Genomic DNA, 20,000 nt, shown 5'->3' with positions numbered 1-20,000 from the left:
CAGCCAGGGGCGGGCTGACTTCTTAACAGTGCGGCTCCGCCTCACCTGCTGATGAGGCCCAGTGGAGTTTGTGTCATTCAAGAACTTGGTAATATGATCGAAGTCATGTTTGGTGGGCCGGAGCTAAGCGTGACATTCCCAATACTGTCTGCAGTCTGTCGGTGAGAAAGTCCAGAATCTAGAGGTGTTTGGGCCCCGGGGTCCCGACTTCTCTACCAGCTTCTAGAGAAAGCAGCACCAGTAGTACAACATGAGGAATGCAATGAGCAGCAGAGTACAACGGTACGGTGGAAGCAAGCAGCTGCAGCTGGTGCAGTCACAGTTCAGCCAGTTGAAAGAGATGCTTTGAAGAGCAGTTCTGGGTTCTGTAATGAGTCCCACATGGATGTGAGGAGGAAGGGAGGTCCAAAGTTTGGGTTAAGCTCCAGAGAAGCCCCCAGCACCCTTTGGCTGATGGCTGGTAGTGGCAGCAGAGCCACTGATGCAGACCACAGGATTGTGTTGAATGCTGAACTGAAATTGATGAACAGGTATTCTTGTTATCCAGCTGGAGGGCAGAGGAAGGAAGTTCCGTGGACCTGTTGAGGACGTACGCAAACTGAAGGGGGTCAAGTGTGGTGGGGAGACAGGATTTAATGTGGCCCATGGCTAGCTGATCAAAGCACTTCATTGTGATTGGTGTGAGTACTACAGGTCCACGGTCACTGTGGCAGGACACCATTGACTTTTTCAGCACTGGGGTGACGATGGTGTTCTTGAATGATGGGAGGACCGTCTGGCTCAGGGACAGATCTGCCAGATGATCTGTACACTCCTGAGCACACGTCCATGCATGTCGTTGGCTCCAGCAGCCTTGTTTGGGTTCGCTCCAGCTAGGGTTCTCATGATGTTGGCTGTGAACAGAGTTCTCTGTGGTCTAGGGTGTTGCAGTCTTCCTGGTGAGTTTGCTCATGGCTTCAGATCAAATTTGACATGCTGAGAGAATTTTGGAAGAGCACTTGGGAGATTTGCATGGATGGACAGGAAAACCTTCAGGAGAGCCTGTCTGCCTGAGTTAGCCGTTAGCCTAGCATGAATACAGGCTTGTTTGCCGCATTCATGTTTTGTCTCACACCACCTATGGTGTCTCCTGGTTTGCATGGCAGTAGTATTTGGTGCAGCAGCTTCTGGATCTGGTCCTCCTAACAGGTTAAGGCTGCCCAGCTTCTACAGACGTACCTGGCAGAGGAGATACCGTGATGGAGAGGGTGGTTCACCCAAGGTGAGGCTCGGCCATTGCCTTTCTTCATTCCGGTTGTGCTGACGTTGTGAATTCCCCGAATGTGGGAACGTGGACTTCTCTTCGGTTTTTTTGTGGGTGGTTGTAGCTGACTCGGTGTTGAGGTGCCCTTGAGCACTATATGCATGTTTTGTAATTTACATGGTGAGTTTTATCTATTATGTTAATTTCATACAGAACCACTTTGAGTGGTGAACTGAGAGCTCAAGAAGCTGTCGACTGTCTTCACTGTTGTCTCGTTGATGGACGTGGGGCTGCGTCCTTCGCTCTGTCGCCTCCTGCTGACCACAGTCACCTCATCTGTTTTGCTGATGTTGGAATTGAGGTTGCTGTCTTGGCAGGTTGTCAAAGCCTTGTCCTCTTTGTAGGATTAGGATTAAATGAATTAGTTTAATATAACAATGCAGAATATAAAATACACCTTTAAGTTGTCTGAAGCGTCGGGTCAAAAGTATGTGGTCTATTTAATACACTATGCACTATATACTACTACAATACAGTACTATGACTGAGAGTTCAAACAGCCCATCAATTCATCTGAGTTTTGTTTCTAATCTAACAATCCTGTTTTTTAAAGTCAAGTGATTCTTCTCAGGAGCTTCATATTCACTTCATTAGTTTGTGCTTTTTGTCCAAATATCCCATCATCCACCTGAACAACATACTGATGTCACTGCACAGAACTCCCATAGACACATACGTAGAATATGAAGTGAGAAGCTGAAAGTGAGTTTCAGCCGACCAATCAGAAATCATGTTGTACAGCTTCCAAACTGTGTGTGTATGTGTGTGTGTGTGTGTGGGTGGGTGTGGGTGGGTGTGGGTGGGTGGGTGTGACTGTGTACTTGCTACATAGTGAGGACAGTTTTTAACCAATAGAACGGGGATAATTTGAGGAGAGTGAAGACATTTTGGCTGGTCCTCACAACTTCAGCAGATGTTTGAAGGTTCAGAGTGTGTTTCATGGATTAGGTTAGATTTGGGTTAGGGTCAGGCTTCACTGCCCAGTTTCCACGAGGCGCAATGGGTCACTGTTTCAGAAGCAGAGCAGATCCAGACAGACAGGAAATCAGACACAGGAACGCCATGGAGAATCCGGTAAAGCACAAACATGAAGGGAAAATGAGCAAATGAACACGATCTGAGTAAGTCCACAGAGCTCGGCAGACAAAGCGCTCTGCTTCTGAAACGTGACCAGAGGGTCGTGGAGACGCGTGGAAGACGGACCGCATGAAAATACTGGCGCTGTGGAAATGCCCGGTTTGGGGTGAGGCGTGTGTTCTGTAGAGGTCTCTGTCCTCCAGTCCAGTCCAGTCCAGTCCAGTCCAGTCCAGTCCCATCACATGACATTTATCTGTATGTCACCATCATCTTATTTGATCACCTGCTGTCACTGAAACGAAGACTGAAGACACAAATTCAGCTGCTGCTGGTCACCATGGCAACCCCATTATTGCGAGTTACCACAGTAACAGCTATGGAGCCAACATGGCCGACTGCTGCAGAAACAACCACCAAAGACTCTCATGATGCACTTTGTCTGTTCCAGATGTTCCAGAGAGAGGGGTCCGCCGACAGAGCATGCCTAGTAACTCTGCAGTGGACACGCCCACCACCAGAGTGACGGTGACCACACACACACACACACACACACACACACACACACACACACTCACACACACACACACTCACACTCACACACACACACACACACACACTCACACACACACACACACACACACTCACACACACACACTCACACACACTCTCACACACACACACACACACTCACACACACACACACACACACACACACACACACACACCTACCTCCTGCCAGCTGGGATCAGCCTGCTGTTTCCATGGTAACAAGAGCCGAGCTGCTGTCAGCTGTGTATCAGCTGACCGGCTCCACCTACAGGTGACACAGTAGACACACAACAGATGATCCACCCGCCTGATGTGGGCTGTGCATCTGCCACCCCACCCGTCCTGTAGGATGGTGAGGGTGGAGGCATGAGAGGAGTCCACAGTATGAATGTTTCTGAGCAGCCTGGGGCTGAGAGGAGGGCCGCGTCGGTAAAATCTGAAGGGTGTTAGGATGAACAAGGACAAAAACAGTATTTACACTGAGCAAATTCTGCTCATTCTGACCTGATCGCTGCTTTTTGTGGTAAATATCTTGACAGTTTTAAGAGGTCAGATCTGCTTCAGATCCTGTTTTCTTGTATTGATATTTGAAATATTTGATATTTGAAAAGGAAAAGGAAAAGGAGAAGAAGAAGAGAGAGAAAAAAAATGTTTTAGATTTTTAGTTTCTTCTTCTCTTTAGGTGGATTTGTAAGGACCTTGGATTTTTATTTTTATTCATTATATACGTGAGTGGGCGTCGGTCCTCACGTGCCAGGTCCCCCGCTTCTCTACCGTCTTTGATAGGGAGGTTCAGGGTTTTGGAGTCCCAGACTCCAGCTGTACAGACTTAAAACCCGCAGCGCGGAGTCCCGAACGTCGCCTCACGGGTGATCCTGCCAACAACGCCAAGTTTGTTCTGGCAATTTTGTACTAAAAAGCACAGTCGTTCATTGTCTTTCTGTGAGTTTATTCTGACGCCTGCAGACGAACTCCCTTCTTGTTGTCTCGAGTGTGAGATGACAAGAAAAAGCCTGGAGCAGGAGAAGTTGATAGAATATATACAATATATTATCTTTGTAGACAGGATGACTTGGTTCTATCATCAGAACAATGTCAGCACAATAGGCACGTCATAATGTGTTGTACAATCAGGACACAAGGTTCACTTAATCAGTGCATAATAACACACTGTACATGGTTACATGGTCAGCAGATCATGACACACACACACACCTAATCGTATGATATGGTTGTTCATTTGGCTTTAAGACAGTGAATACTTGACTACTGAATAATAAGAATTCCCATTACAATGCAAACAGAAAATGATGCAAAACACGCATCGGATGGCACTCAGCTACGACTCTGACACAGCAAAACTTTTCCTTTGTGCAGTGCATTGTGGGAAGATTTTATGTCTGAAAACTGACATTTTGAGAATATTTAATGTTTCCAGTGCTGAACATCAAACTGCTGAGAGTCAGTGTGTCACAGATTTGGCACGATCGTAGCTGCCGCCATGATGACGCCACCATCAGTTGAAATGTGACTGTTGACCCACCGACACCTGCAGTGGAAAGTGCAAAACCACAGATCTCATTATGTTTCTGTTACTTTAATAAACACTGTGGAGTTTCTAACTCTCAAACTTTATTTGTTTTATAAATATTTTAATTTCTATCCAGATGTGATGAGAGCTCAACATAAAACAAGAAAAGTTGCTAGTTTCAGATGGCACCGTATCATTACGCTTGACCTTTTATGTCCTCCATGATTCATCCATAATCAATAGTCATCATCAGCTGTAGCCTTAAAATCTGTCATGAAATCCAGCCAATCCGTTTTCAGCATGAATTTGACAATGTTAAGAGCATAAACAGCAGGGTTTGTTTACTCAACAAACATTATGTAGTGGAAAATAACATGAAAATGGATGAAAACCAATACTGATGATGTCAGACAATCTGAAATTGATCTGCCAATCACCTGGTCCTCCTTCTCCTCTTCTTCCTCTTCCCCCTTCTCAGGGGTTCCTCTCCCGGAGGTTGAAACAGTCTCTTCGTCGTACTCGATCACAGCCTAAACTGTCTCGTCCAAGCAGCATGAAGTCCGACCTGATCAACACCGCGGACACCAGGTAACTCACAGATACATTATTGAAATTCAGTTACCCACAATTCCACTATGTTGTGTCTGATGGTTCGACTGAATGACCTTTTACTTCCTGTTCCCTAATCTTGTCATAAAACCGCCTCATTCATTTTTTTTTTGAAGAAGATCACCATCTTCAGGAAACAACCAGTTCTTCCAGGCAGGGGCGCCCTGCTGGATCCAGGTTCTGGGGGGTAAACTTGTAAATGCCTGGTCTGTACCCATGGAGCCAAATCCAGTCCAACTTGTAGTCAGTACAGTACAACTGCTGCCACCTGGTCCCACCAGCTGGTGTATGTCATGTGGGCAGCAGGCAAAGGCACTTGAGGTGTTGATTCTTTGCCAAGACAAGGAGACAGCATTAGACTAGTACCAACATATAGCCACAGTTCTTGAGCCAAACTTCTCTTTAAAGGTTTTGGACCATTTGGGAGTTCTTAATGGGTCCCCAGCAGAGCCTTCATGACACTGTGTTACAGAGGGAAAACTGTTCGTCCCTGAAGTCAGATCTGATTATCTGGTCTGGTTGGAGTCTCTGGAGAGGACCTAGTTTGGGGTTGTTGAGGCCTGAGACTGTTGATTTTGTAGTTGTATCATCAGACCTGTGACAGTATATCTTCAACCAGATGGTGAGTTGGTTCAGGAAAATGTATTTGAGGTTCATTCATTCATCTTCTATACTGCTTATCCCTTTCGGGGTTGCAGGGGGCTGGAGCCTATCCCAGCTGTCAACAGGCGAGAGGCGGGGTACACCCTGAACCGGTCGCCAGTCGATTGCAGGGCAACATATAGAGACAGACAACCATTCACACTCACACTCACACCTAAGGACAATTTTTAGAGTCATTAATTAACCTAATGAGCATGTTTTTGGTCTGTGGATGTGAAAATCTGGTGCCCCTGATATGAACTCTCACCTCCAGAAGAAGGTTTAGGGATGTGAATGTGGTTCATGTTCAAATCCTTCATTGCTAGTGCTTATGCACCATCACACCAAACACACCACAGTGGTCTGTGTCGTACAGTCGTACTGGCAGGACAGATGTGAAGGTGCGACAGAGGATGAAGCGGGTGTTGATGTTTGTGAGCATGTGAGCTCAGGCAACCATCACTGGGTCAATCAGTTCAATTTAAGATAATAGGGAGTCTCTTTAGCAACCAAAATCAATGAAAGCTCAGTTTAAGGCTTTTAAACAGACGACCATAACGTGAAATGATTCCTGCTCAGGATTTCAGAAACGTACGTTTTATCATTTGTTCTGGTAAGTTAGAGCATTGCATACATAAACAGAGTGATGGTCTCAGGGTAAACCTGTTCAGGTGTCAGGTGGTTCTGGTGCTAATGGAGCTGAACTTGCAGCCAGATGGAAGCTGTCTGAAAAGGCAGTGATCCGAGTGTGAAGGTTTCCTCCTGGTCCTCTGTCTGGTTCTGGCTTCATGTGGAACACTTGAGCTCCTGCTGTTCACATGATATGTCACAGTCTGTGTTTGGTGTGGGTGGAGGCTATGGGGCACCACATGGGGAACGTTCGGGGAGATCTTCATCTTCTGGAGCGGCATGAGGAAGAGTATGGCTGTTGTTGAGTCGTGGTGATGGAACTCCAGGTTACTATCTGAACACAGTGTTCCTGTAGGCCGCCTCATGACAGACCCTGATCATTGCATACTGTGTGTGTGTATCAGACTGTGGTGGTTCAAGGGACGCTGGTCCTGAAGGCGATGCTCTGGAATCACCAGTGGATCTCTGTTCCTCAGCAGTGGTCCTGGTCTCTGCGTGGTGGCTGAGAGAATGAGCCAATGGATCCAGCAGGCAGGGTGTCTGGACTCAGAGGAGACCCACTGTTCCTTAGCACCTGATCAGGATCTTCCCTGTGGAAGAGGAGACCCTGGGGGAGACCGAGAGCACATTGGAAGGTGCCTCAGAACAGATCAGGATCCTCCAGGAGGAGGTGGAGGAGGAGAAAGTGGTCCGGTAAATAAGTCGGTCAGTAAAACGGACTGGAGGGAAGGATCCTCTGGAGGTGTAAAACAGAGACTTTACTGCTGGATCAGCTGATAAATCTGCTGATCTCTGACCATCACATCAGGCTACACTGCCGCTAATCTGCATGTCTGCGATTGGTTGACTGGATGATCGTCGGTGTTGCTGTGCGAAACATGAATGAACTGTTGACAGGTCAGCAACACAGTCCTTTGGTTAACAGGTAAATGTCTCACTGAAGTTTGTCAAAAATTAGAAAAGAGTAAACACAAAATCTGAGGAGGCGGGGGGGGCATTAAAGAAAGATGGAGACACTGAGGGGAGGAGGGGGAGGGGGAGAAGAGAGGAAGTAGGGCAGCCTCACTGCAGGGAGGGGCCACTGCTGACAGAGAGGGCGGCCGAGTCACATAGAGACACAGAGAGAGAGAGGGGGAGAGAGAGAGAGAGAGAGAGAGCTGTAGCTGCCGAAGCCGTGTAGCATCAGTAGCAGCAAGCTAACAGACAGACAGACAGACAGACAGACAGACAGACAGATAGGTCTTCAAACAAAATCAGGATCAGCAGGTTCTCCATCTTTCTTCCTCCATCCTCCTTCTGCTTGCTGCTGAAGGAGAATATGGATCTGTAACCCCCCATCTCCTCCTCCTCCTCCTCCTCCTCCACCTCCTCCTCCTCCATTCAGGCAGGATGCTCGGTGAGTATCTGGACTGATCCTCTTACACATTAACAGCCTTTGTAAGACTGAATAGATAAATGTGCTGCAGTGTGTGTGTGTGTGTGTGTGTTTCTGTGTGTGTGTCTGTCTGTGTCTGTGTCTGTTTGTATGCATGCACTGGCGTCTTCTCCCTGATTTGCATGCTGCGTTTTTGTGTGTGTGTGTGCGTATGTGTGGCTCCAGTCTGCACACAGCTAGCCTGGTGTGTTAGCATGTGGCTAAGCTAGTCACATGCTGTAAGCCAACATGTTTAGCTAAACAAGATTAAGCTACATCAGACCCACACACACACGCAGACAGAAGAATTAGCATTGTAAGCAGCTAACATTAAGAAGCTCGTTAAGATGATGAGAGATAATGAGCTAACAGAGCAACGACAGATCACCCTGCTCATGTGAGGATGGTTCAGACGTGTGTGTCATCAGAGGTCAGAGGTCACTATTAACCCCCTGTGTGTGAAGAGTCATTTCAGCTGCTTTCATGTCAGATCACATCTGATCAAATGTGATCCGTCTGGTGATTTGAAATCATCAATCAATCTGTTTGATTCACTAAATGAACTCCTGTTTTCTCTGGTCACATGATCTCACAGGTTCTTATTGACATTTGGTGTTGATTCAGTTGATTTTAAAAACGCTGTGTGGAAACTGCTTTTTCTGCTCGACGTTTGCTCGTGTGAGTCTGTTTGGATTCAACAGTTCAGTTCAGCTGTATTCTTTGCCCCCCCCCCCCTCGAGTGGGAGGTCGACTTTGAGGTTCGTTACCTGTGCTGACCTCACACTGTGAGACGAGGACAGCGAGGGATGTTGACGGCAGCGGTCAGAAAAGAGACACGAGGCAAAGTTAGTTATTGACTTTGTCCTCAGTCAGTCACACAGTCAGCAGCCGTCTCCAGCATCAATGTCACTGTCTGTGATGTCCAACAGGAGCAAACGTAGAAGAGACACAACACTCAGCAGAACTGACGGTCACCGTTTTTAACCTTTCTTCAGTAACACAGTGATGATTGTCTGTACATCCATGAGGACACAGCTAACAGGAGCAGCTAACAGGAGCTGCTAACGGCTAATTCAGCAGACTGTTACTGGAGACAAAGACAACAGGCTTTAAAATCCTGTGGCATGTTCAGTTCTTTCCAAATGGACCTTCATCTTCATCCAGTTGATCCAGCTCACTCCACAGCAACCACAAAGTGACTCATCCTGCATGCCGAGAAAGAATAAGTTCAACAGTGTGAGTCCCTTTTCAAGATTTATCTGCCAACTAAACATTGGTGAGTTCTGAGAACAGAACAGCTGAACAGGGACGGGGAGCTGGAACACATCAAAGAGTCCAGTACATCTAAAACTCTCATGCATCTGAGACATGAACAGATCTGCAGAAGCTGCTTTGTTTGTAGTTTTGTTAAAAGCAGACGGTGTGTTGTTAACCCTTTTCCGTCGCCTGCATGTGACACATCCACTTTAACGCCATGCTGAGCCTTCAACATCTTCCTTTCATCCATCTGTTGCATTTGTTTTGTTGACACTGGTCTGAAACCTGTCAATAAAAGAACTGGACTGAAGCCCCTGAAAGGTGTTCTCTGTAGACCAGATGGCCTGGAAACTGAATGGATGAGGATTTCCACACTGTGACTTCATTCAAGTCTTTAAAGCAGACTATAGCAGCTAACGTAGCCACACTTCCTTCTAACTCCGCACCAACAGATCTGCTTCAAGCTTGTAGACTTCACCCGAAGATGACTCGAGTGACATCACATGAGGACGGTTGTTCGACTTCACAGGCTGCAGAACATCTGCAGAAGAACTTTCCAGCAAAGACACTGGTCCTGGTCTTTAATTTAATTTGCTTCTCAGCTCTGCATTCACTGTTCAGCCACGAGCAGCAGATCATACCTGTGTGTGTCATAACCTGCAACTCCCAGTACACCCCATCACAACAGGAAGCTCAGGTCGAGCCGACATGACCGTTGACCCCAGACAGGTTAATCCAGCCCTGCCTGGACCTCTCACTCTACCGGACACACAGACCGAGATCCAACCAGAAGATGCCAGGTCCTCACTTCCCCTCTGAGTCTGCAGATCAACGCTCAGGAGCTGATCAGGAGCTTCTGCAGTTCATGAGTTCATCGTAGACCTCCTGACATCAGGAGCGAGTACCGCTGTAAACCCTCATACTTACCGCTGCTGTCATCTGTTCTTCCAGGTGCGTGATGCGGCGGCTGCGCTGCGGTAGCCAGGAGTCATTGCTAAGCGCCGGCTGTGTGTCGTCTCTGGAGCTCAGGATGGACCAATCAGTGATCATCAAACCGGTTCACTCCTCCCTGCTGGGCCAGGACTACTGCTTCGAGGTGACACACACACATGACACACACTCAACATTACACGTCACGCCCGTGGTGTTTCCGTGGCGATGACCTCCGACCTCATGTCTCCTAGGTAACGACCACGACAGGAACAAAGTGCTTCTCGTGTCGTTCAGCGGCAGAAAGAGACAAATGGATGGAGAACCTGAGAAGAGCCGTTCATCCCAACAAAGACAACAGCAGGAGGCTGGAGAACGTGCTGACGGTGTGGGTGATCGAAGCCAAAGACCTGCCCGCCAAGAAAAGGTAGGGGGCGCTCCACCCGGCGTGTACTGTGCCAAGGAACTGCACTACTGCTACTGCTGTCAGCTGGGTCCACAGCATGTATGGACAGCAGTATCTGTACTTTAGGTACTTCTGTGAGGCGTGTTAACAGTGTGTAGTAACAGTAGTAGCTGTACTTACTAAGTATTTCTGTGTGAGCTGTGTCTGGATGACAGTATGGAGTAACTTCAGTATTTGTACCTCAGGTACTTCTGTGAGCTGTGTCTGGATGACAGTCTATATGCTCGGACGTCCTGTAAGCTTAAGACTGACAACATCTTTTGGGGAGAACGTTTCGACTTCAGCAGTCTGCCGTCCATCAACGCCGTCACTCTTCATCTCTACAAAGACACCGACAGGAAGAGGAAGAAGGACAAGAGCAGCTATGTCGGGCTGGTCAACATCCCCGTCTGCACGGTGACGGGCAGACAGCTGGTGGAGAAGTGGTACGCGGTGAGCACGCCCAGCACCAGCAGGGGTAGGTACAGCCTGAGAGACAGACCCAGGGTTTGTAAGGTCTGGAAGGTACTGGTCAGTGTGAAAGAGAGGAAATCACGTCCTCTGCTGGGAAACATCAGGACTCGTTCAAAGAGCAGGTTTACTGAGTTTTCTGTATGCAGTACAAAGTACTTGTACATCGGCTCACGTTCGAGGTCCAATGATGTCAAGCTCGTGGAGTCATGTGACTCAGCGACAGTCTCTGTGTTGTGTTTCAGGTAAGTCGTCTGTGCCGACGGTCCGAATCAAAACTCGTTATCAAAGTATCGTCATCCTGCCGATGGAGCAGTACAAAGAGTTCGCCGAGTACATCAGCTCCAACTACCTGCTGCTCTGTAATACTCTGGAAGCCTCCATCAGCCTGAGAGCCAAAGAAGAGCTCGCCGCCGCACTCGTCCACATCCTGCACAGCACCGGCAAGGCCAAGGTAACCCCACCCACCACACCTGAGCCCCACCTGACCCAAACTGCTGTGCAGAACAGTGACTTGTCTTAAAGAGTACAGCAGTACATCAGGACAGGGTTTTGGAGGTTTAATGCAGTCATCGTACTGAGGGGCACTGGACACCGGAGGGCACCAGAGTTGGGCATTTTCTGCTTCCACGTGTTGTATCTTTGAACTGAACAGTCTGTTAGATAAACTCATGTCGACTTCCTCTGAGCTCATGTTGGTCACCTGCTGAGTCAGGTGGAGTTTGATCACAGGACCTGTGTACATTCACAAGGTAACCCCTTTCTGCAGGACTTCCTGACAGACCTCATGATGTCAGAAGTAGACCGTTGCCGTGACAACGACCAGCTGATCTTCAGAGAGAACACGCTGGCGACAAAGAGTATAGAGGAATACCTGAAGCTGATTGGACAGAAGTACCTGCAGGATGCCCTCGGTACCCAGCACGACACACAAAATGAAAAACGTTTCCTCCTTATTGATTTATTGTCATTGATTTGTCATTTAGGAGATCAAGAGGAGGTCCAATAGGAAGCAGCATAATAATCAATGTGTCTGTGTGTGTGTGTGTGTGCGTGCCCATCCGTCCAGGTGAGTTCATTAAAGCTCTGTATGAATCAGATGAGAACTGTGAGGTCGACCCGTCTCGCTGTGCGACCTCTGACCTCTCGGAACATCAGGCCAACCTGAGGATGTGCTGCGAACTCGCCTTCTGCAAGATCCTCGACTCATACAGGTACACAGTCATACACACACATACACAGAATACACACTGTACACAGTGAAAACACACTGTGTCATCAAATTTTCACACATGTCATACACCAGTGTATCATCACCAACCTCCACCCACTCAGGGTCTTCCCCCGGGAGCTGAAGGAGGTGTTTGCGTCATGGCGACAGGAGTGTGGTAACCGTGGGCGACCAGACATCAGCGAGCGTCTCATCAGCGCCTCCTTGTTCCTGCGCTTCCTGTGTCCGGCTGTGATGTCACCGTCACTGTTCGACCTGATGCAGGAGTACCCAGACGAACGCTCCGCAAGAACTCTGACCCTCATCGCCAAGGTCATCCAGACCCTCGCCAACTTCAGCAAGTAAGTCAGGGCTTTTACTTTGAAAGAACTGGAGAGCTTTAACTGTGAAAGAACTGGAGAGCTTTTACTTTGAAAGGGCAGGAAGGCTCACATTCACAGAGGGGTCGTTCTCAGACAGAATAAAATAATAAATATATTTTGGCAGCATTGATAAACTTAAGATGCTGTCATGTGTTTGTGAGCAAGAGGAAGAGACAGCGCAGCTCCAAAAACACAAAGTCAATAGGCCATATTGACATGGCGGCCATTTTGCTCTGACGTCTGTTAAGCTGTTATGCTGTTAAGACGATAAATACAATACATTTTTTTTTACAGTCGTAGCCTTTCTTTGGCTAAACATCATGTAACAGTAACCACTAAAGAAAAATGATTCACACCAAGTCAAGTTCAAGTCCATCGTCGGACACGCCTCTTCTGCTTCAACTTCATTAGCGATAAAGAGCGAATAAGCGATTTGTTCAGCCACAGCGATCTGAATGTGCTCTGCAAACAGCACAGATGGATCAACAGACAGAGATATTTCTGTTAAAACTGCTGCAAACTGTGCACCACAGCTTCTTTTCACCTGCGCCGCTACCGCCGCCTGACTTCGTCTGGACCGAGCCCAGCAGCGGCCTGCTGTGCTTCAGGTCATGTAATCGTAGGAAATCCATCCCTCCAGATTTTCGCTGTCCGTTGTCTTTTCTGCTGCTGGCAAATCGGGAAGCAGTGAGATGGTTCACGATTTGTCGATTCGCTGAGGTTCACGATTTGTCGATTCGCTGAGTTTAAATGACCTGGAACGCAGCAGGGAGACATTATCCTTCTGGTTCCCACCCCGAGCGTGACGTCAGACAAAAATATGGCCTATATGTGTCCAACTGCCACAAATAAATGAATGTATGGGAAACCCAGCTGTACCTGTTACCTGTGGTTGCAGGTTCGGCACTAAAGAAGAGTACATGCTGTTTATGAATGACTTTGTGGAGCGGCAGTGGAGCAGCATGCAGCGCTTCCTGCAGGAGATCTCAAACCCAGACGGACTGAACCACACCGCCGGCTTCGACGGATACATCGACCTCGGCCGAGAGCTGTCCAGCCTGCACACGCTGCTGACCGAGCTCGACCAGGTAACACACCTGGCCAGGTGACCGGCATCTTAAGATTTTGGGGAAAAAATTATACTTACCGATTTAGGCCAATATGTCAGTCCACATTAAGCCATCATTTTGTTTTCGTTCAATTCATGTAATTTCCATTTCACACAGTCACACAAACACAGTCACACAAACAGGCGTGTTGTTCACACTGCGCTGCTGTTAGATACCAGGCAGAGGCCAGGTAATCCTGCACCTGCAGTATAGTGCTGCTGCAATGGACCTGTAACTCATTAAAAAAGCTCCAACTGTTGGAGAGAAAGCAACCCAAGTCCTCCACCAGCACCACCCAGCAAAGACGACGTCTAGGAAAGGTTCTGCTACCACTGAGAAACATCAAATAGACGAGCTTCTGTAGAGCATGCAGAGCTCACCCACCCAAACATGGCCGGTGTTAATGTTAGCTAGCTAACGTAGCTAACGGCCAAGCGTTTTCCTGACTTATGAGATGGTTTTACAGTCTTTGGGATCCTAAAGTCCAGCAGTGACATAGTAGAATACATCTTACGTAAAGTTTTGGGTTGAGTACCATTATAAGAGTCTGATGGTTTATGTCAAATCGTTCATTTACATCCTGTAAATAAGCTCATTTCTCCTCACTGCTCTATGATTGGATGACCTAAAAAGATAAATGAATAGGTCATTTGTGTAGTTTCTTTTCTGCATAAGTTATTTCTAAAGTTATTTTGAAATTCAGTCAACAGCAACAAGAATGATGATTAATTAAAGCAGCAATCTTCACCATTTTCACCATACAGACAAAACCTCTGAACCTCTTGTGACTTTCACCAGCAGATCGACTGACGGACTGTCTCTCTCTGCCTGTCTCTCTGTCCCACCTGTCTGTCTCTCTCTCCAGTCGTGTCTCTCAAAGCTCGGTCCTCTTCCTCGGATCCTCAGAGACGTGTCTGTGGCTCTGGCTAAGCCGGGGGGCGTGGCTAATCCTGGGGGCGTGGTTGTTTCATCTCCAGAACCTCAGCGTGTGGTGTCTCCACCCCCTCTGTCCCCACCCCCCCTGTCACCACCCCTCTCTCCTCCTCTGGCGACTTGCAATCCTTCCATTGGCCTGCAGGGCGGTGTCGGACTGGACGGAGGGTTAGCATCATGTGTCCTGTTAGCATTAGCATCCAGCTCAGTTTGTCTGCTAGCAGCACGCAAAGTTCACCAATCAACAGAAAACACCTGTTTAAAGGCCAAGCAGCTCTGACCAATCAGGCCTCGGTGTGGTTGTCAGGGCTTTACCAATGGCCTGCTCGCAAGTGCCACCTGTTTACTTGTCTTGCTTCATGTTTAGTACTTACAGTAGTACAGCTCAAGAGTTACAGTAGTACAGCTCAGTACTTACAGTAGTACAGCTCAAGAGTTACAGTAGTACAGCTCAGTACTTACAGTAGCGATGTCAGTCTCCAGGACATGAATGTAAGTCTCTCTAATGTCCCCAGAAGTGATGGAAACCTGTGTGTGTTTGTAGTTTGGTAGATTTCACCAGACTTCCGTCTCCAACTCCAGAGAACAAAGACTTGTTCTTCGTCACCAAAGGATCCAGCCTGCAGCCCGCATCAGGTGACCTTTGAACTTTACCAGCACATAACTCCTGACCTCAGTCTGTGACCTTTGACTTCTGACCTGTCTTCCTCTGCTGTTGTCACTTCCTGCAGGCCTGCAGGGCTCTCCGGCTCCGAGTTCATCCTACTCGGAGCCCAATGAGAACGAGGCGGGGTTTGAAATGACCAACGGGGGCCGGAGGGATGGGCCAGATCTGACCAATGAGAGCCGTAGTCTGTCCCTGGTCGACCTGCAGGACTCTTCCCCTAGCGATGGCCTGGATGACGGCCAGTGGCAACGCAGAACAGGCCTCCTCCCCCTCTCCTTCCAGAACCCCGTCTATCACATGACCACCACGTCGCCACGGCAGCAGACGGACGCCACGCCTTCGGACGGCTCAGCGGGGTCACAGGGAAATGCAGATGATAGGAACGCCACAACAACCAAACCGGCATTTCTTACCCAGATGTCGGTGGGGCTGGGGGGGGGGGAGAGAGGAGAGAGAGGGGAGAGGATGTCGGCCATGTCGAGCAGCAGCAGTGGAGAGGAGTACTCGAGACGAGCTCTGTCTCTCACTGAGACCCTCACAGGTAAACAACATCACTGACAACATGACAGCAGGAAGTCTGAGACCAGGTAGACTGAAGGACCGCACTGCACCTGGAGCTGGACGAGGTTTGAGACTCTGTCCAGACGCTGAAAAGGTGTGAGTGACTGACCTGTAACCTCTCCTCCCAGTCTGTGGATATCCACTGACTGTCTGTCGATCCACTCACAGGCTGTCCCCTCTCTGCTAACAGCAGCTAAAGCTACACTAACATGCCACTAACTGCCAGCTTACAGGTGAGTCGCACCTTGTCAACATCTAGACAGAAAGAGTCTCAAACCTCCTCCGGCCTGGTATCAGCTGTCGGGGTTTGAGTCTGACAGAGATCAGGACGTCACTCAGCATAAATGTTTCTATAGTAACAGTGACAGAGGCTCATGTAAAGCTCTCTGATTGGATGTTTCCTACAGCAGTGCTCTCTGGGACTTGCAGTTGACCTCTCTCCTAATGGACTCAGTCTGTGACCTTTGACCTGTCCGTCACAGACGCACCTCATGATGTCACTGTTGTTGCTTCTCTTTCTCAGGTAGCTCCGCCCCTCCTCGTCAGAATTCCTCAGGTCCTCAGAGACGCATCGATCAGCCTCCTCCCCCCTCCTCCGCTCCAGCAGGACCTCCTCGAGGTCGGACACCTCCCAGCATGCTTAGCGGCGGTGGAAGCTCCGCCTACCCGCCCCGTCCCGCCTCCGGCAGCATGATGTCATCGAGTCCCGATTGGCCAAGCAGCGGCCAGTCGCGGCTCAGACAGACATCATCATCGTCTAAAGGAGACAGCCCCGAGAAACAACGGCCTGCTGCCAAGGTAATAGGCTGTTACCATGGTAACTTGTTGGTCTGACCTTTGACCTTCTCACTGATAGTAGGGATCTAAGTGTTGTCATTAGAAATGGCAGACGGGCTCTGTAGAAGTATGCTTGGTGTGTTCAGGCTCCCTCCCCCTGCGCACTGGATCGAACGGCTGCCTGGCTGCTCAACATGAACTCCGCCTCCTCCTACGGCGAGACCGAGGATGATCGCCATGACGACGCCCTCATAGAGAAGGTGAGTGACTCCTTGTGCTAGGTCTGTGCTGGCTCTGCACTGGGTTTGTACTGGGTCTGCACTGGGTCTGCTGGGTCTGCACTGGCTCTCATGGGTCTGCAGTGGTTCTCCTGAGTCTACAGTGGGTCTTCTGGGTCTGCATTTGTTCTCCTGGGTCTGCACTGGGTCTGCACTGGATCTGTACTGGGTCTGCTGGGTCTGCACTGGGTCTGTGCTGGGTCTGCACTGGGTCTGCTGGGTCTGCTCTGGGCCTGTACTGGGTCTGCATTGGGTCTGCTGGGTCTGCACTGGTTCTCCTGGGTCTGCACTGGGTCTGACTCTGCCTGTGTTTTCAGTACCAGCAGGAGATTGCGTTGCTGCAGGAGAAGTTGAGAGTTGCGGCATTGCGGCAGGATGAGTGCGAAGCCCGACTGCTGATCCAGGATCAGCAGAACCAACGCATGCTTCAGGAGTACCAGGTGTGTAACAAACCTGATCTACCTGTCAGAGAAGGACTGAAGTCACACCTGCATCAGCTGATTCTTTCATGCTTCATGCTGCTGTGTGGCCTCTCATCTCCTCCAGTTTGTTTTCATTCATAAAAACACAAAATTTAAGTTTAGAAATGAATGAAATCTGTCAGCTGTTCAAAAGTGCTGAACCAATAGGACCATGTGTGCGTGTGTGTGTGTGTTTCAGGCTCGGTTGGAGGACACAGAGAGCAGGCTGAGGAGGCTGCAGGATGACAAAGACCTCCAGATGAACAGCATCATCAGCAGGTCTGTCTGTGCTCCTGTCTGTCTGTCTGTCTGTGCTCCTGTCTGTCTGTCTGTCTGTCTGTCTGTGAGGTTTACAGTGTGACCTCTGACCTCTGCAGGTTGATGGCAGTGGAGGAAGAGCTGAAGAAGGATCACTCTGACATGCAGGCAGTGGTGGACTCCAAACAGAAGATCATAGAGGCACAGGTACCTGTCTGTCCACCTGTCTGTCCACCTCTCTGCCTGAGACAGCTCTCTTTTTTTGCTTGTGAACACTGGTTTTTCATCCAGCTCGCTTCCTGTCTGTCTGCCATCAGGAGAAGAGGATTGCGAGTCTGGATGCAGCCAACAGTCGTTTGATGGCAGCTTTGACGCAGCTGAAGGAACGCTACGCTGTGACATCACAGAGGAACGGCCTGTCTCCTAGCAACACGTCCTCGCTGCAGATCACCGAGAACGGAGAGTTCCGTAACTCCGGCAACTGCTGAGCTCTGATTGGCGCTGATGGAAGGGAGGGGGAGGGGCTTATCTGCATGATGTTTGAGAGGCAGCAGGAGACCGGGCTAATTCATTAACCACGCCTCTTTAAATCAGCCAATCAGCACTGTCATAGTTGCCACAGACTGCCACCTCCTACAGAGACGGATCTGACCTCTGACCTCCGATTGTTGCTAGGTTGCCCTCAGTTCCTGCTTTTGTTTTGCATGTTTCCTTTTTGAACTTTTTACAAAGATTACATCATACTCTATTTCCTTTTGGTACTTCATGTGGAGAGCCAGAAACCTCCAGCAACCAAACTGCGCGTCTTCATTACAGCTCCAGACCACCTGGAACAGTCCCACCTGTATCTACCTGGCTTAATTAAAGTAACTGGAACAGTCTGGTCTGACAGGCTCAAGTCCAGTCTGACTGGACCACCTTTGGCTCTGTGTGGCTCTGGTTTCATCAGATGATCTAGAGCAGCTTTGGTTGTATGTCACCAGATTAAATTTATGTACGTTGTGTGACTGAACTGACCCCAGACCAGCTCTGGCTGCATACACCTCTGGTCTGACTGGAGTAACGTGAACACCTGTCTGCATATGGTTCTGTAATCTAGCTGAGCTACCTGGAACAATTTTGGTGGCAGATGGCTCTGGTCTGACTGGATTAGCTGGACTGGACTGGACTGGCTGTGTGTGGCTCTGGTCTGACTGGGCTAACTGGACTAGACTGGACTGGACTGGCTGTGTGTGGCTCTGGTCTGACTGGATTAACTGGACTGGACTGGCTGTGTGTGGCTCTGGTCTGACTGGGCTAACTGGACTAGACTGGACTGGACTGGCTGTGTGTGGCTCTGGTCTGACTGGACTAGCTGGACTGGACTGGCTGTGTGTGGCTCTGGTCTGACTGGACTAGCTGGACTGGACTGGCTGTGTGTGGCTCTGGTCTGACTGGACTAGCTGGACTGGACTGGCTGTGGGTGGCTCTGGTCTGACTGGACAAACTGGACTGGACTGGCTGTGTGTGGCTCTGGTGTAAAGCAGTTTTTGTAGAAGTTAAACTTTATTCAGCAACAACATGTCGACAGTTCAGTTCTTTAGGCTTCGATAGTCTCATCCTGGCTACGATCAGTCAGATCGGCTTCACTTCACGGAGAGGGTTAGCTTAGCTTAGCTTAGCACGCAGACTGGAAGTAGGGGAAAATGATGAAGCAGCTCCAGCAAAGGAGAACCAACCTTTGTCTGCTTGTGTTGAGCGTTTGGCCGCTCTGGGCTTCCGTAGCGTTGAACATTTAGTCGTTCTGGTTCAGAGGTTGATGTGAGAGAGTTAGCTGCTAGTTTATGTGTTTCAGAGAATTCTACTGGTGTTAATGTAAGCATCAGACTTTATTGTAAAACTGTCAAAACTTTCAATTGTGATGAATAGTTTGTACACACACACACACACACACACACACACACACACACACACACACACACACACACACTCTGTCTTCACTGTGGCTTCTGTCTGTTCTTCTGTATTTATGAACCTCTTTCTGTTAAAGATCTTCTTATTATTTATTGATCAGTATTTATAAACAGATGCTCCAATAAAATATTACACTATCAGACTGTTGCCTTGGCGATGAGTGAGTCCGCAACCGGCGGCCGCACACACCGTCACACTCGCCCCCCAGAAACCACATCGGCTGACAGACAGGCTTTATTTATGAGAACGAAGCAGTGAAATACGAGCTCCTCTATGATGTTTAAACAGGAAGTGATGTCACAGGTCTTTGATGGCGCGCTCCAGCTGGTCGACGGTCCAATAGTCGTGGTCCCAGCCCAGGAACCAGCCGGTGAAGGTCGGCGGTTCAAATCCCTGTTTGACTGTCACGGTGGGGGTCCGAGGATCTCTGTCTGCCGGGTCGCTCTCAACGTACCTGACAGCTGGACACACAACACACACATCCTGAATCACCTGGACCAGGTCCAGTCTGTGAATTGAGGATCCCTGGAACCTGGTTCAGGAACAGTGATG

General features: G+C 49.0%; 2 protein-coding genes across 2 annotated transcripts in view; one reads left to right on the top strand and one right to left on the bottom strand.

Annotated features, from left to right (window-relative positions):
• Positions 1-7,485: 7,485 nt before the first annotated feature.
• Positions 7,486-19,588, top strand: LOC143320579 (disabled homolog 2-interacting protein-like). Its single transcript, XM_076730373.1, has 18 exons — positions 7,486-7,737; positions 9,964-10,108; positions 10,197-10,369; positions 10,594-10,865; positions 11,104-11,312; positions 11,628-11,772; positions 11,928-12,072; positions 12,194-12,430; positions 13,350-13,539; positions 14,426-14,661; positions 15,038-15,129; positions 15,225-15,701; positions 16,245-16,519; positions 16,645-16,758; positions 17,094-17,216; positions 17,437-17,516; positions 17,615-17,702; positions 17,813-19,588. The coding sequence occupies exons 2-18, from the start codon at positions 9,971-9,973 to the stop codon at positions 17,981-17,983; spliced, it is 3,165 nt and encodes a 1,054-aa protein (XP_076586488.1). The 5' UTR covers positions 7,486-7,737; positions 9,964-9,970; the 3' UTR covers positions 17,984-19,588.
• A 74-nt stretch (positions 19,589-19,662) lies between these two features.
• The window catches only part of LOC143320580 (gelsolin-like), a 12,223-nt gene continuing 11,885 nt past the window's right edge, over positions 19,663-20,000 (bottom strand). Inside the window, exon 19 of the mRNA XM_076730374.1 lies at positions 19,663-19,909. Coding sequence (XP_076586489.1) covers positions 19,746-19,909 — 164 coding nt within the window. The 3' untranslated portion in view covers positions 19,663-19,745. The remainder of the gene's footprint in view (positions 19,910-20,000) is intronic.

The sequence above is a fragment of the Chaetodon auriga genome, chromosome 5 (genome assembly GCF_051107435.1).
Source record: "Chaetodon auriga isolate fChaAug3 chromosome 5, fChaAug3.hap1, whole genome shotgun sequence".
NCBI lineage: Eukaryota > Metazoa > Chordata > Actinopteri > Chaetodontiformes > Chaetodontidae > Chaetodon > Chaetodon auriga.
Note: the sequence above shows the minus strand (reverse complement) of the source record. Positions and strands in the feature narration are given on the sequence as shown.

Excerpts from the sequence above, each read along its gene's own strand:
- LOC143320579 (XM_076730373.1), top strand. The coding sequence starts at position 9,971 with ATGCGGCGGCTGCGCTGCGGTAGCCAGGAGTCATTGCTAAGCGCCGGC. Across the intron at positions 15,130-15,224 it reads CAGCCTGCAGCCCGCATCAG|GCCTGCAGGGCTCTCCGGCT; the intron begins GTGACCTTTGAA and ends CACTTCCTGCAG. Across the intron at positions 16,759-17,093 it reads ACGACGCCCTCATAGAGAAG|TACCAGCAGGAGATTGCGTT; the intron begins GTGAGTGACTCC and ends CTGTGTTTTCAG.